The 15,796-nt window shown below is 45.1% G+C and overlaps 1 protein-coding gene across 1 annotated transcript in view; it reads right to left on the reverse strand.

Moving 5' to 3' along the window:
• Window positions 1–15,320, reverse strand: part of TTC39A (tetratricopeptide repeat domain 39A) — a 668,968-nt gene extending 653,648 nt beyond the window's left edge. The window contains exon 1 of the mRNA XM_086952421.1: window positions 15,224–15,320. Within this exon, the coding sequence (XP_086808547.1) occupies window positions 15,224–15,273 (50 nt within the window). The 5' untranslated portion in view covers window positions 15,274–15,320. The remainder of the gene's footprint in view (window positions 1–15,223) is intronic.
• Between the last annotated feature and the right edge of the window lie 476 nt (window positions 15,321–15,796).

Here is a 15,796-nt window from a genome sequence, read left to right on the forward strand (position 1 = left end):
CACTACTATGTCAGGGACAGCAAGATACCTGTCAAGAATGCCCCAAATATGCAAGGAGTCCAGAATGCAGCAAAGAGTAAACACAAGAAGTCAAGGATGGGACACTATTATGCCAAGTGATCAACGTCTGCAGATTGGACATTTAGTTTCTGTACTGCTGGGTGATTGTTGACTGCTGAGTTTCGCACTTACCCACAGTATCTCTCTGAGAAGGCTGCAATCGCTTACCTTTGCTGCTAGTGAGAGTTTAGCACTGGTGTGGTTGTACATAGTCACTTTCCACAGACATAATAGGGCAGCCCTAGGGACATCAGAAGAAAACTAGCCCATCCCCAGCGGCTGAGGCCCAGTAGCCCCTGCTTGCCCCGTGAAGCCCTAGAAGGTGTAGCGACCTGTGCTGTGCTGCAGCTGTTCTTTGACTTCCTGAAGCTTGCACAGATGCTACTATGCCACACATGTGATCTTAGGCAAGGATCTTGCACAACAGCTATCGATGCTGCGCCTGTTCACTTTGCGATCGAGAGACTTGCACTGATGATGCTTGTGCTGTACTTGTCCTGTATGAAAGAAGCCTGCACTCCTTTTGCACATCCTGTACCTTTTCTGTAGCCGAAGGTAGCTTGCACTGGTGCGGTTCTTGTTGCACCTGCTGTGTGTGATGAAGGCTTGCTTTGCTGCTGTTGTTGTTTAATACATGCCACGTGGTTTGTATGTCTGCTACGGTCTCCATTGTATCTGCTTTGAGAACTATACTCCCTCTGACTTGGCTGCTGCGTCCCCTGTGAGGGTTTTTAGTATTAATCAGTCAATCAAATCAATCAATCAGCATTTGTTGAGCGCACTACTCACCTGTGAGGGTCTCAAGGCGCTGAGGGGGCCGGGGGGTAGGCGGGGGTGCAGCTACTGGTCGAACAGCCAGGTCTTGAGGAGTCTCCTGAAAGTCAGCAGGTCCTGGGTCTAACGCTGGTGGGCGGGGAAGGGTGTTCCAGGTCTTTGCGGCGATTTGGAAAAAGAATCTTCTGCCTGTGGTTGTTTGGCGGATGCATGGGACAGTGGAAAGGGCGAGGTAGGCGGAACGAAGCTGGTGGTTCGGGGTGTAGAAGGACAGTCGTTCATTGCGGTATGCTGGTCCAACGTTGTGGAGTGCTTTGTGAGCGTGGGTGAGCAGTTTGAAGGTGATCCTCTTGTTGACCGGGAGCCAGTGCAGATCTCTAAGGTAGGTGGTGATGTGGCTGTGGCGAGGGAGTCCGAGGATGAGGCGTGCGGAGGGGTTTTGTATGCCTTGAGTCTCTTCTGAAGTGTAAATGCCAGCCTTTGTAAAGCGCACAGCTACTTCCTATGGAGGTGTCCCGGTGCTGGGGGCCGTCGGGAAGATTAAGCAATCTATTGCCCAGAGTCACATGGTGCTGGGCTAACCTGCCGCCAGAGCCGGGGATCGAACCCTGAACCCTGTGGTCCGGAGTCAGGCAGCCTGGCCGCTGTGCCACACCTCTTCCACCGCTGCGCCACACCTCTTCCAGTGTAGCTGCGGTTCCTGCGTAGAGGGAGTTGCCGTAGTCCAGCCTGCTGCTGACGAGTGTTTGGGTAACAGTTCTCCTTGTTTCGGTGGGGATCCATCTGTAAATCTTGCGGAGGGTGTTGAAGCAGGAGAAGGAGACAGTGTTGACTTGCTGGGTCATAGAGAGCGTTGAGTCCAAGATGAATCCCTGCTTGCGTGCGTGGTTAGTGGGTGCCGGGGCAGCTGTCAGCGTGGTCGGCCACGAGAAGTCGTCCCATATGGAGGGGGTGGAGCCGAGAATGAGGACCTCCGTCTTGTCCGAGTTCAGTTTCATGCGACTGGTCTTCATCCAATCTACGACGGCCTTCATTCCCTCGTGGAGGTTAGATTTGGCGGTGTTCAGGTTCTTGGTGAGGGAGAGGATCAGCTGGGTGTCGTCGGCGTACGAGACGATGTGGAGGTGGTGTGCTCTGACGATGTTGTCGAGCGGTGTCATGTAGATGTTGAAGAGTGTCGGGCTGAGGGATGATACTTGGGGTACGCCACAGGTGATCGTGGTGGCTTCGAATCGGTACAGGGGGAGGCGGACTCTCTGGGTTCTGCCAGTGAGGAAGGAGGTGATCCAGTCCAGGGTTTTGCCTCGGATCCGTGCGTCGTGGAGGCGTGTGCGCAGGGTGTGGTGACAGACTGTGTCGAATGAATGGGGTAAATAGAGTACTATTTTGAAACTCTCCGTTTGTCAAAAGTCTTCCTACCCCTGTCAGTGGGGTATCCGGCAGCTCCCTGGAGTGGTGTATGCACCGCCTGATGTTATGATTTATGCTTCTGGCCCAGAGTGTTTTAGAATATACTATTTGACAGATCTGTTCAAGGCATCCCTTGGAGGAGAGCGTCCAAACTATTCACAGATGTTTTTAATCCCAACTAGTTTTGGTCTGGTCTGCCCCTATTCAGAGGGTCACAGGGCTGACAAGGGCTACTGGGCCACACCCAGTGAAAGTGGTCGGTCACTGGTGTTCTGGGTCTCGTCCTAGGCTGGCGCTGTGAACTGGGCCAAGTACAAACCTTTCCACACTTCACTCTGAGGGTAGCGGGGCGAGCAGTCATAGGTTTCTCAGGGAGGTACTGTGAGGTTTTGGAGCTAAGCTCTCAACAATCAACCAACAGACAGAGTAACTTCAATGTGCAGCCCAGTGCTGATATTTTAAACCAAAAAAGCACTTTTGATCACCCAGCAGTACTAAAGACTACACAATAATGTTATGTTGCTGATTTAAGGGGTTTTGATATAGTGTACATTCACCAATGGTTCCTTGGCGCGCAGTATGTAAATCTGTGTGTGAATAAGGAAGAGTGGATAACAGGCTAGAAAAGAGCAGATTCTGCAAATATAGGCTTGTTGGAAAGCCATGTTTTCAAGTACTTTTTTGGACTTGAATGAAGGAAGAACATTCCACAATGATGATGTTTGCACAGAGAAGCTACGCCCTCCTGTTCTTTCTTTACCATACATAGCTATTAGGAGGTAATTAGTTGATATGAGTGTAGGGCATGAGCGGGTTTATATCGAGTGATACGCTTAACCACAAATTAAGGTGCCATTTCATGTAGTGTCCTGAGGGTTAGAAAGCATGCCTTGAACTGAATTATCTGCTTGACTGGCAAATGGTGAAGCATTTTCAACAAAGTTGTCATGTGGTCTGTTTGAAAATTAAGCATGCTGCCACATTTTGCACCGCTTGTAATCTGTATATATACTTACGATGAATCCCAAATACGAAGATTCTACGTAATCTAATCTTGATCCAATAAGTGCTAATATTACCATTTTTAAAGTTTCCAGAGAGAGACACGACACTGTCTCCTTACTTCTTAATCACTCTGAGCAGAAAGATACATTTTGAAATCACAGAGTCAATCTGAGGTTTCTTTGAGAGGTTGCTGTCCATTATCACACTCAGACTTATTGAATCTTTGGGAGTGGGTAGGAAACTCATTGCCATGGAATGGTGGATCCAAAGTTCAAATCCATTGTTTATCATTACAATCTCTTTTTTTTGGTTTAACTTCAAATGTTTATTTCCCATCCACCCCAAATGAAACACATTGTGTTTCGAGGATCTTGTGAGGAAGTTTTATCATCCAAACACAGGAGGATCTGCGAGTCCTATGCGTAGGTGTGTCGTTTGCAAACTCTCGCCGCTAGTTCCTGTACTAAAGGTCTGACCGACACATTAAATAAAAGAGGGGAAAAAGAGGAGCCTTGTGAGAATCAGTATTTTATAGGCAAGCTTTCTGCTGAAAAGGTGAGTGTTGTATGGCTTGTGCGCAGTACACAAAAAATGTTTACACTCAGTTTAAATGGAGACCAAAAGGGTCTGCTGCCTCAAGACGTTCCATCAAAATATCATGATCTACCAGGTGGAAGGTTACGGACTAGTCCAAGAACACAAGTGTTCACACCACTCCCTTGTCAATATCTTTCCTTAAATCCTCCATGACCGAAGTTGGACAGTTCCATATTGTGGGCCGGATAGTTGGAGACTTGAAGATGACTACATATGCTATTTGCTGCATGCTATTCTAAAAGTTTGGCACCATTCGATTATAACTCACTAAGAATTGCACCAAACCGTGCAGCCAGATTCTTTATATAGTTGCCTACTTGCTGGCACACTCCAATTTACCATACAAAGCAGTGCTTTAGGGTGCAATCGTTCCTTTAGATGCTACAGCTGGTCCCCTTGAACATCCTTCCTGGATGACTCTACCCCTGCTGGTCCCACCATTTTAGCAGAAGAGTAAAAGCATGAATCAGACCCAGGTGCAGGCCTTAGTTTCCCACATGCAAATGTGCATTCAGTTCAAAATTGTTCTCGCTCTTGTGGATCAGTGAGTAGGTGCTTGTCTGTTCCTTGCTCCTTTTGAGCCTTACTGGTGGTTCTTCTGCACTCTATTGGCCAGGGGCTACCGTGAACGAGGATAATCCAAGGCTGCCACGTAGGCCTTGTGTTGGCCACCTGGCTCAGTCCTGTGATGCAGTGGTTCTGGCATAGGTTCAGTGCCATTCACAGTGGTGGCCTTGGATAGTGGAGAAGTTGTGGGGCCTGCCCGGGCCGAAGTCACTGGGTGTGGTCCTGACTGAGCTGATGCGAAGATTATGGCAGACAGAGCTCTGCCCAGCTTATGACAGCTGCAGCCACGATCGGAACAAAGGAAGATCTTGGCAAAGACCGGGCCAAAGGCAGTTTCAACACACAAGGCAGTTTCAATCCACAACTGGGCAAAATGATGTTCATGGCAGATGCGGCCTGAACAGTCAAGGAGCACAGCATTTTGCAAAGCTTCCCATCAGTGATGAAGGACCAGGAAGACCTTCTACAATTTAGTGCACTTCAAGCTCAATCTCAGCTAGCTAACACTCTCTAGATGTCCCTTAGTCCACAAGGACATGCTGGTCCTCTCTCCTCCTGGTCTCACTCTCTTACTGCAAGGAAAAACGAGCTCCCTCCCACTTTCAGTAAACAGGGTTTCAGGTATTTGGGCAGCCGGTCTAACTCAGTGGTCCAGTGTTTAGCAAAATTAACTATCTGAACGAATATATTGCATCTCTCTGTAAAAATATATTCTAATCCATTGATATATATATATATGTTTTCAATCGTTTTTATGGTTAATTGAATGAACATTAGTAACAAGGTTAAAGTGGGCATACCCACCTGAACTCACTCTATTAGTTTACCTGCCGGAGTGTCATTGAGCTATATCCCTCCACGGGTCAGCCCAGTAAATCCAACGCAGGCAGTTTGTCTACATTGTAGCCATGGATTGGCGAAATAGCTATAAGGACCTTATCTCAAATATCACCCATCCGTCGGTGGGATGACAGAAGATGAAGCAGAGGGCTCTCTTCACCACATCATTTCCGGCAAGCGTTGGAATTCACCTGATATCGTGGGGCCTTGAAGTGTAAGATGCCAGTGAACAAAGATTCGTAAAATCACTCTTTACCCCTGGCATGTTGAGTGAAATTATTGGGTCGATTGAATATTTTGTCAGTGGCCTTTATCTATTTAGATGCGGAGATCTTTTTCCGGCTGTATCTGAAAAGGGAGCTTCAACATGATTATTGGGGAGTTGAGAAGTGTGTAAATTGGAAAGACTTAGTGCTTATTAGACAATAGGTGCTGAAAGAATTTTAAAAAATGCTTTGACTCATTAGTGTCCCTTTCCTTGACGCTACTCAATGCTGAATTGTGAGGTAATGGGATTGTGGTAAGGCTCATTCTAAGTGCTACAGAGTCCAAGATCCCCTGTGCAGCCCTAGTGACTGGAGAGACAAAGAGCAGTCAATGACATGAGCTCATAGGGAGCCAGCGCACCCCAATCATTGTCCTGGTATCCAAGGGCCTTATTTAGATCGCAGCAGATGGAATACTCTGTCACAAGCGTGACAGATATCCCATCCGCCATATTACAATCTCCATAGGATATAATGGGATCGGAATACAGCAGGTGGGATATCCGTCATGTTTGTGACAGAGCATTCCCCTCTGCCAAGATCTAAATCAGGCCCATGGTTCTGGTTCATAAAGCACTGCGGCTTATTGGTTTCCCCTTTCAACCACTCAGTCATTTATCTTAATTGGAAGGGTTGGTAGTAGCACAGTAATTGAGGTACTCCCAACCACTAAACTTCGTGCAGAAGGGTGTTGCACTTTCCAACTTCCAACCAGCAGCAGGCCCGCAGGTTAAATCATATTCATTTGGAAGCTGCTGCCCAGTATTCCTCAAGTGCATGGATGCGTGCTGGGAGTGACTGCATGGGTTCAAGGAGGGAAGTGAATATGTGGTCTGTGAAGGCAGTCCACTTACATTTATTTTGGCAGGAGGAAATGCCCCTGACCCAAGGATGGTCTCTACTTTTCTATGGAAGGGGCTCCAAGAAGAGATCGAAGAGGAGGAGGGATACAGGGCAAGTGAGATGAAGACTGGCTGTTGACCTTGGCCTTCACTTGTGTGATACAATACAGGGCCACAATCCAACTGAGGAATCTGGTGCCGAGACCATGTCACTTCAGCACATCTGACAGCATTCCCCAGTCCACCCCATCAAAGGCTTTTTCAGCATTAAGGGACAGGAAAGCAGCTTCCCGTCTCTCATTCCTAGGAATGTCTACAAGACATAAGACCTTGGTGTTTTTTCTTGCTCTTCTGTGAAGTATGAAGTCTCCTTGGTTCGAATGGATCATATTTGGCATCGATTTGTCAAAATGATTTGGCTAAAACTTTAGAAAAAAATCTTAATATCCAAGTTAAGCAGCGAAATTGGGTGATAACATGGGCATAGCTTTGGGTTCTTCCTAGTTTGGCAAGCAGAGTGTAAGGCTACCCTCAACCAACCCAAATGAGGCTCTTTATCTGTATTTAAGTGATTAAAAAGTGTGGTAAATATAGCAGGAGTTTGGGCGCAGAGCACTTCTTGAAAAGCACAATTAAACCATTAGGGCCTGGCACATCAGAAAGTTTTACTTGCCCAATGGCTGCTAGAACCTAGGCTACAATGATAGGCTCTTCTATATTTATTATATTTGAATACATCAAGAGTCGACTCCCTGTAAAGTTCCTGTTAATTTCTATTCAGTTTCCCCAAGAATTCCATGTTTGAGAATCTTAAAGCGTGGGGAGATGGGTACCTGCTTAGGGGCCTCTCTGATGCTTTTGATATAGGTTCCACAAAAGTTTCAAGTAAGTCTGAATGAGCTGTGGTCGCAAGCACTCCTTAAGAAATGTAAGATATAGGCACCTTGGTTTTAGAAGCCTGTCTTACTCTCCCCAATACCTGAAGGAACATTCAAATACAGTTTATAATTTAGTGCATGCCCAGGTGATGGCCTGTAAATTGCTTCCCTGGGAATTTTATATGATTCCATACGGTTCCCAGTTTGATTTGCGCTGGAAGACCGGGAAATCCCTAATAATGGGTCAGATTTCATATAAGCCAACACGGTAGGATTCTTGTAAGAGCTGCTAAAGCTAATTAGGGCAACCTAATAGGTAGTAACAAGACAGCAGAAATTGCAGAGCTGGAAATGACTATCTTTTGTGTAGGTGCCTTGACTATTTTGCTGGCTGTAGAAGAACTCTGTGCACTTTACCCCGCAACCCAGCAGCAAAGTGCTTGTGTTTCCCCTTTCACCATGATGAAATGTGCATTTTTCTGGTTGCAATATTTAACTGCTCAATAAGGTTCTAGTATACGTACCAAGGTGTACCCATGGCCTGTAAGTTAAATGTCAAAAGTGGACTGCAGCACAGACTGTTCCAGCCAATACAGTAACAATGTAAGCTTGACTGCTGGTCTGACTCTAAAATGTTTATTTGCAAATTCGACCCGTCAAAAGTACCTCTTTTGTCATTCCTAAACCTGTTCTTAAAATATTTATGTCACTTCTAAGTAGGCCTTACAGCCCACAAAGGCGTGGTAAAAGTAGTACATGTAAAGCTTAATGGTAAACATGTTCTTACAGTGACAATGCCTTCAAACCTTTTTTCACTGTAGTAGGTTTGGCTGTTTTATAGGAAACCACTGGGATGCAATATAATATTAAACATACTAATCCCCAATCTCGGGAATGGAACAAGCTAAAACAATAATTAAACAACTATTTTAAAAAAGTTTTTAAAATTACAATTCAATGGTGCGGTTGAATGTATTCTAAATATTACAGAAAGAGAACTTTGCACAAAAAAAAAAGACCTTTGCACTGACTGATGCCCCTTTAAAGGTAAATTTGCATGTTGTTTTCCCACTTCGGCCAGCCATTAACTAGCAATTAAGTAGACGTCAATGTGGCGTGAACTGGCTTCCAGAAACAAAACAATAGGCCAACATAAATGGGCAGAGATGACCCCTCTAGACCTGCTAGAATATGCAAAGTAGGATAGGGAGGATCATTTTTACATTGAAATGTTTTGTCCTTATAGCTCACATCCTTCTTGACAAGTCTACTGGGGCTTTTCATATGACACTTGTGGCGCTCTTCAAAGGGGCCTCCTTGGTCACAAACAAATGTTAGCCGACACCTGGGCAGGACACTGTCGAGAGCGGGAAGTGTAGCATCTACCCACAGCCTGACCCAGTCAGAGCTGGAGGACTAATAAGCCAAGAAAACCCTGAAGCTACAACGTGCCATCCTGACCATGGAGGTTCAGAGTCCAGTAAAGATAGTGGTAGTGCCTATAGAAGGTAAAAGGGTTCACATACCCAAAGACCTGGTACCTAGCTGGTCGCTACCCTCACATGTCCTGATAAAGACCCCATGGGAATTCACTTTGATGGACGTCGAAACGTTTACACATACACATGCTTACTGAAACCAATGCATGCTGTAGTTCTCAACCCTGTACTTTAATTTTGAGTCTCTGTTTCTCAAAAGTAACTATTATTCTGTTCACATTCTCTGTTCCCCGTTTCAAACACCAGCACACGTTTCTTCACTTGTCACAAGACCCTATCACAGCGCCGTTCTGAGGAGCACCTACTGGTTTGCATTTGTATGACAACCAAACCAATAATTATATAGCTATTTATTCCGTGAACAAAATATCTTACAGTTTTCTTGTCAATGTAGGATAGGCTTAAAGTTCTTTTTTTTGTTTTTATAGTGTACCCAGGTTCCCACGAACTTTCTCAGAAGGAGAGAACAAAAGAAAAGGCACTTTACATTGGACAAAGGAAGAAAGGCCATGATCGAGCAGGGAAGAGGTTATGCTGCCTCCCATTCTTCACTTATTGGATTTCAGCTGCTCGTCGGTAGATGTATTTAAGATTTCCTGCCTCCTGGGGGAAATTGTATACACACAGCTTCTTATTAAAAACCGGCTCGAGAGATCCCATGGATTAGACTATTTATAGGAGGGCACAACAGCAGCCATGAGACCCCCGCTTCGCCGGACATGGAAGACTGTGCAGTGGACAGAGGGTGTGAGATAACTCTGGAAACAGAAAGCGTTATAAATGTTTTCAGAGAGGAGAGGCAATGAAAAAGGAGAAGAGTTGGAAAGTTTGGTCACGAGCAATTACCTGTGTTTAATACACCAAAGGTGCCACAATGCAAAGTCACAGTTGCTAAGCAGACCCATGTCACATGTTACTGCTTCAGCCAGTTCTGGCCTTTTACCCATCAGCACTTTGGATTCGGAGACTTGCAAGCGTGACTTTCCCATGCTAAACATTGATCTACAAACATAGCACGCAGGAAATAAAACTCCACTTGCTAGTAAACTACAGCTGTCCAAAGGTGACCCACATGATACAAAACAAGCTTGCAGCTATGGAAGACAGAGGAGATCTGGTGATCTACACATTCTTCCAAAAGCACTATTTGTATGTTTCGCAGTAAATGTGTCAGAAGTGCTACATTTGTACTGGCGATTTTAATCGGGGGATAGCAGCAGCCAGTTTTAGATGCTGAGGCTTTTCTTCATCATCAGACTTTGACCTAGAGCGAGAGACAACAAGCACTGGCATAGCCAGCAGGTCTAGCATTGACCACCAGCATTTTGACGTTGTCAGTGCTTATTTGTTTTGCCATGATGTTTGCCACAGGGCACTCGTCAACTGAAAAAAAAACTATTGGATAATAGTGAAAATATTTTTGGTCTCAAAAAGCATACATTGCCATAGTAATTCCTGGCACTTAAGTAAACTGCTTTGCCAGTGGATGTGCACCTTGTGAAAGGGTAACGTGCCATTAGTGAAGTTAGCTAATGACTAAAGGTTCATACCATTGCTCCATGTCGTATGCTGTAGTGCGCAGAAGAAAAATGTGAATGTCACAATAAAAGACCAATAAATCAAGAGACCTGGCTTTAAAAGTTCCTACAAGTATATTATATATAATTTTAGTAAAATCAAATGGTCGTGGCTAATACCCGCCTTAAAAAAGGAGAAAGAAGGAGGAAGAGATGGATAGGAAAATATTGATAGCGGAGAAATCGGGAATTAAAAAAAAAAAGAATCCACAAGAGTGAGAGAAAGAGACAGGAGGGGGGATAAGGGGTGAGAGAAAGAGGCATAATATAGAATAAAGACTAAACAGCCTTGTATTCGTCAACTTGCAATTTAGTAGCGCGTAAGAAAAACTCTGATCCTCTGTACACTTTTAGTTTGTAACAAATTAAGCACTGGGTGCCAGACATACTGGTAATAAGTGTTTGCTTGCAGAAGCGCACTCAGTTTTGATTTATATATATTTAACTCCCATATCTTGTCAAGTTTTGTTATTACACATATACATATGATTGTATAGTTATTGGTCCCATGTCAAGGATGTGAACTCCAGCCATGCCAGGTTTTGTGATCAACTGCACTATACCCATAAACAATCGTAATGCAGATCGCTTTAAAGTTTTTTTTTTAATCAAAATTCTCTTATCTTTACTATGCTTCTTTCTAATAGAGCTAGGAGTGCAACACCTGAACGTTATCATGGGACTACTTGAGAATTGTTGATCACATTTCACTCTCACATCTTTTTAGGTCGAAGCCTATCAGACAGCAGAGCCGTCTGTTTGCTTACGACATCTTGGGGACATTTGGACAGTTTCCCTGGTGATGCATTCCACCCATTACTTACCTTTGTGGTTTGTAACTCACATGTGCTTGATTTTTGTGTGCTGGCTTTGTTTTGGGCTGTCCAGCTTGAGTTCGTCCCGTCCTTTGTCCATAACCTATTTACTGTATTCTTCCACCAGTACTGAATTTCTGTAAACAATCCTTTAAATGTTGTTCTTATCTGGTCACATTTGCTGTGCATTCAAAGACAGAGGTCAAATGCCCGATTTCATCATCCAAAGAGTTTGGGTTTTATTTATCTTTTTCAGACTTCAAAGTGAGAGGATTTATATGACAATCCTGATGTCACATAAGGCAGAAATACTTTAGGATGTTATTTTTTCTAGCTGGCTACATAGGGTGCACTGTATGGTGTTGTTTTTCTAGCACAATACAAAATTCAAATGTCTGTATATGAACTGTGCAAATATTTAAAGAATATGGAGAGCTCAAATAAAGCAGACTTTTTGGTAATTCCGAAGTGTGGTGGAAACAAATATTTTATTATGACAAAAACAAATAAATACACCAGGTGATGACATTTCCGCACATTATCATGTGTGCTGTATACGTTTATCTGTAAAACTGTCTATCTGTGCAAATGTACTGTTCATTTCAATTGAAAATGTGCTGTCTGTAATGGCAGTGCACTACCACACCATGTATACTCCACTTTACCCCACTCCACTTTACCCCACTCCACTTAACACCACTCAACGCTATGCCACTCCACAGTGCGTCACTGCAGTCTTCTCTGCACCACTCCCCGCCTCTCTACTCCATGCCAATGCGCTCTTAGGTACTTAGCCACAGCACTCTACGCCAATCCACTCTAAGCCACTCTAATCTGCTCTGCGACACTGCACTCCTCAACACTGCACTCTACTCTAAAACAATCTACTCTACGCCACTCTATTCAAGTCTACTCCACAGCAATCTACTCTGCGCCACTCCACTCTACCCAAAACCAATACACTACACCACTGCCCTCTATGCCAATATACTCTGCACCACTTCACTGTATTACTGTATAGTCTAATCTAGTCTGCAAACTACTCTACACCTCTGCTCTCTACACTGCCACTATATTCTACTCCGCAACACTCTACTGTACGCCAGTGCACTCCACTCTACCCCATTGCACTCTATGTCACCTTACTTTGCACCATTCTACACCAATGCACTCTATGCCGCTCTACTCTGCAACACTGCACTCTCTGCCACTGAACTCTATTCTGCGCCACTCTACTCTACAGTACTCTACACCAATGCACTCTATGCCACCATTCCCTACTCAACTCTACTTGAATCCTCTCTATACCAATCTAATCTACTGTGCACAATTGCACTCTACGCCTCCCTGCTCTACTCTACACCACTCTACTCTATGCCAGTGCACTCTATTATTCTCCACTGCACTCTGTCTCTGCACCACTATGCCAGTGCACTCTATGCCACTGCACTCTGACACTCTACTCTGCAAGATTGCACTCTCCGCCACTTAACACAACGCCACTCTATGCCACTACACTCTCCCCTTATGCTGCACCACCCACCACTCTACATCAATGCACTCTGTGCCACTAAACTCTATGCCACTCTACACTACTCTAATCTAGTTGGCAAACTACTCTACACCTCTGCACTGCACCAGTTCCACTCTATCCCACTTCACTCTACTCTGAACCAGTCCACTCTACACCACTGCATTCTAAGCTACTGCATTCCACCTGTGCCACTCCACTTCACACCACTGCAATCTACTCTGCACCACATCACTGCACTCTACATCACTTTACTCAAAGCCAATGCACTCTACTCGGCACCACTGTACTTTATGCCACTTCACTATAGTCCACTCTGCGACACTAATCTAGTATAGTCCACTCTATGACCCATACTCCATTAAACTCTACTCTGATACTACTACACTCTATCTTGTGACACACTGCACTACTACACTTCTCTATGCCACTCCACTCTACACCACTTGACTCTACAACACTCTACTCCGCTCTATGCCACTCCACTCCAAAACAATCTACTCTGCAAGTCACACACATTCTACGCAACACCCTCTACACCACTCCACTCTGCTCTATACCACTCCACAACACTCTAATTGATACTCTATGCCACTCAGCGCTACTTCACTCTACGTACTTCTACACTGTGACACTCTACTCCCGCCTCAACACTCCACGCCACTAATATCTCTACTCTACTCGACGACTCTCTAAACCGCTCCACTCCATTCTCCTTTACCCCATTAACTTTTAGCCATGCTGAACAGCAACCACGCTGGTGTATGACATGGTTAAAAAGGTATTGGCAAAGCCAATAGCTCTTGCATAGGCTAGACCTCTTAACATTAGAACAAGCAGTGGCAAGTCATCACACAGGACCTAACAGGTTCAGCCACCCAATTGCCTGTGATTTTTGTTGTTTACATTTTGCTTGTTTTTGGTTTGGTTACTCGCATGCTAATGATCAAAACACACTTGTTGACAAACCAATATTGGAGGATTTCTTTAGCATGCCATAGTACATACAGGGAGCCTCCTCCCCCACGTGTTCATATTTTGTTTACAAAATGTGGCTTTAGTCTTGTCTCCCACTTAAAATTTATAGTGCTATGCAAACAGATGATGGACAGAATGCTGAATAAATCATACATTTATCCCCAGTCAAGAGATCTGGGTTAAATCCATTGTTCTTTTGCTCACCATGCAACCCCAGTTTAGACCCAGCCATATGCAAATCAGTCTTGACCCTGTGCCTCATGGGAACAGTGCAGTTCGGGCTGGACTGTTCCCACAAGGAACAGGGTCAAGACTGATCTGCATATGGCTCGGTCCAAACTGGGGTGGTGTGGTGAGCAAAATAATGATGGCTTTAACCCAGATCCTCGTGGCTGGGGGTGCATTGTCAGCATTCCGTCCATCAATGTTTTCTTTTGCACTTCTGATTTTTTTGCCATAGATGTTTCAATGACGGACATTTTTGTGAAGTTACCGATGCCTATTTGGTTAGGCAATGTATGAAAAGTACAGTTGTACAGAGCATCCCCACAACTAGTTGTACGAATTCCCAAACAAAATCAGCAGCCTTCTATTTGAACATACATCGCCTTTTGTCTGTGGGGCATTTGAAAAGCAGTTCATGCTAAATAAAATCGTCCATGTGGAAGAGCATTGCGTTCTAATACCTACAACATTTCCACACTTCAAACAGGGGCGCAGCTATCAGTAGTAGTGCAGCAGCTGCAGTGGCACCGGGGCCCAGAGGCCTATTAACCCCTGATTAATGTTGTATTTTACTGCCTGACCAACAGTGAGAAGGCGTTTTCACTACTTGCACTGAGGCTCAAACAACACTTCATGGATTTTGCACATATTCAATGCGGATTTTAACTCCACGGCCGCCTTCGGGCTGTATTAAACACTAGTGCCTTTCAAACATAAAACGAGTAGGCAGTGCGCCCATTTAATACAACACACAGCTGCCAGTAGGTTGTCTTAATCAGATTAGTTCGTTTCTGGCTATTTTTCCCTTTTTTCCTAGTGACGCTTTGTTGAGGAGAAAAACATCTCCGCTCCAATCGACATGTGAATTTAATTTAACACATAGCACGTGGTTTGCTTTCTTGTGCTGGTATAAATACATAAAACAAAACAGTTTTAAAAAAAATAACAATATTTCACTTTCACATCATGTACAACCAACTACCCTAAACATAACAGAAATATCACAAGACTTGCATGGCGTAACGATGGTAATGAATATGCTTCCTCATGTAAAGTCACCGAAACAAACAGCATGACGAGGTTTACTCTGGACATTATTTTTATAAATCTAAAATCATTTGAGAAAGTCCATATTAACAAATTTTTAATGAAACAGGCTTTTACACGATATTTCATTGGCTGAGATGGCCCACATACCCCTGGTTTAAATGTGCAATACTCTTCGTCGGCATATGCATTTAATTACCAGTTTTCTACTGGGCACAAGTTGTTTTTATTTTTGAGCATTTAACATTCCACCCTGACAGTATGATACATGCACGAATTGGACCTAGAATTAGAAAGAAGCCGGTGTCTGACCTGGTGTCGCGGGTCCTGGCGTTCACTCTCCAGAATGATATGAAATCCATGAGGGGCGGCGCGCGCTGCTGTGCTGCACGAGCCCGGTGCGCCGGGGCCTCCCCGTGAACCCTCCTCCCCGGGGTCAGTTGCAGGTTGGTCCCCGCTCCAGCAGCTTGCTGCTTCTCTCCGGCACGCGCCGGGGGTGGCGGGAAGCGGCGCCTCCCGTGAATCCCTCCTCCCCGGGGTCAGCTGCGGGCGCCGGGCGTGAGTGAGTTTGGTCCCCGCTTCAGCAGCGTGCTGCCTCCGTACACCTGCGCTGCTGCAGTGAAGGGAGAGCTGCGCCGGAGGGTGGGTGGGTCCGGGGGACAGACAGGAACAGGGCTGACAGCCACAGACGTCAAGTGGGACAAGGGGATAGGACTGGGGCTCGAACGACAGCGTCCAGTCCCGCCGGCACCGCCCCCTTTTCTTTCCTCATCTCGGGACACGCGCCTGTTTTCGCTTCCTCTTCTCCAAACGCAGAATTCGGCTGTTAAACTCCAACTCTGTCTGGGAACACACGGGGAAGACATCACGTGACAATAACAGGGG

This window comes from Lissotriton vulgaris, chromosome 1_1, assembly GCF_964263255.1.
Source record: "Lissotriton vulgaris chromosome 1_1, aLisVul1.2, whole genome shotgun sequence".
Lineage (NCBI taxonomy): Eukaryota > Metazoa > Chordata > Amphibia > Caudata > Salamandridae > Lissotriton > Lissotriton vulgaris.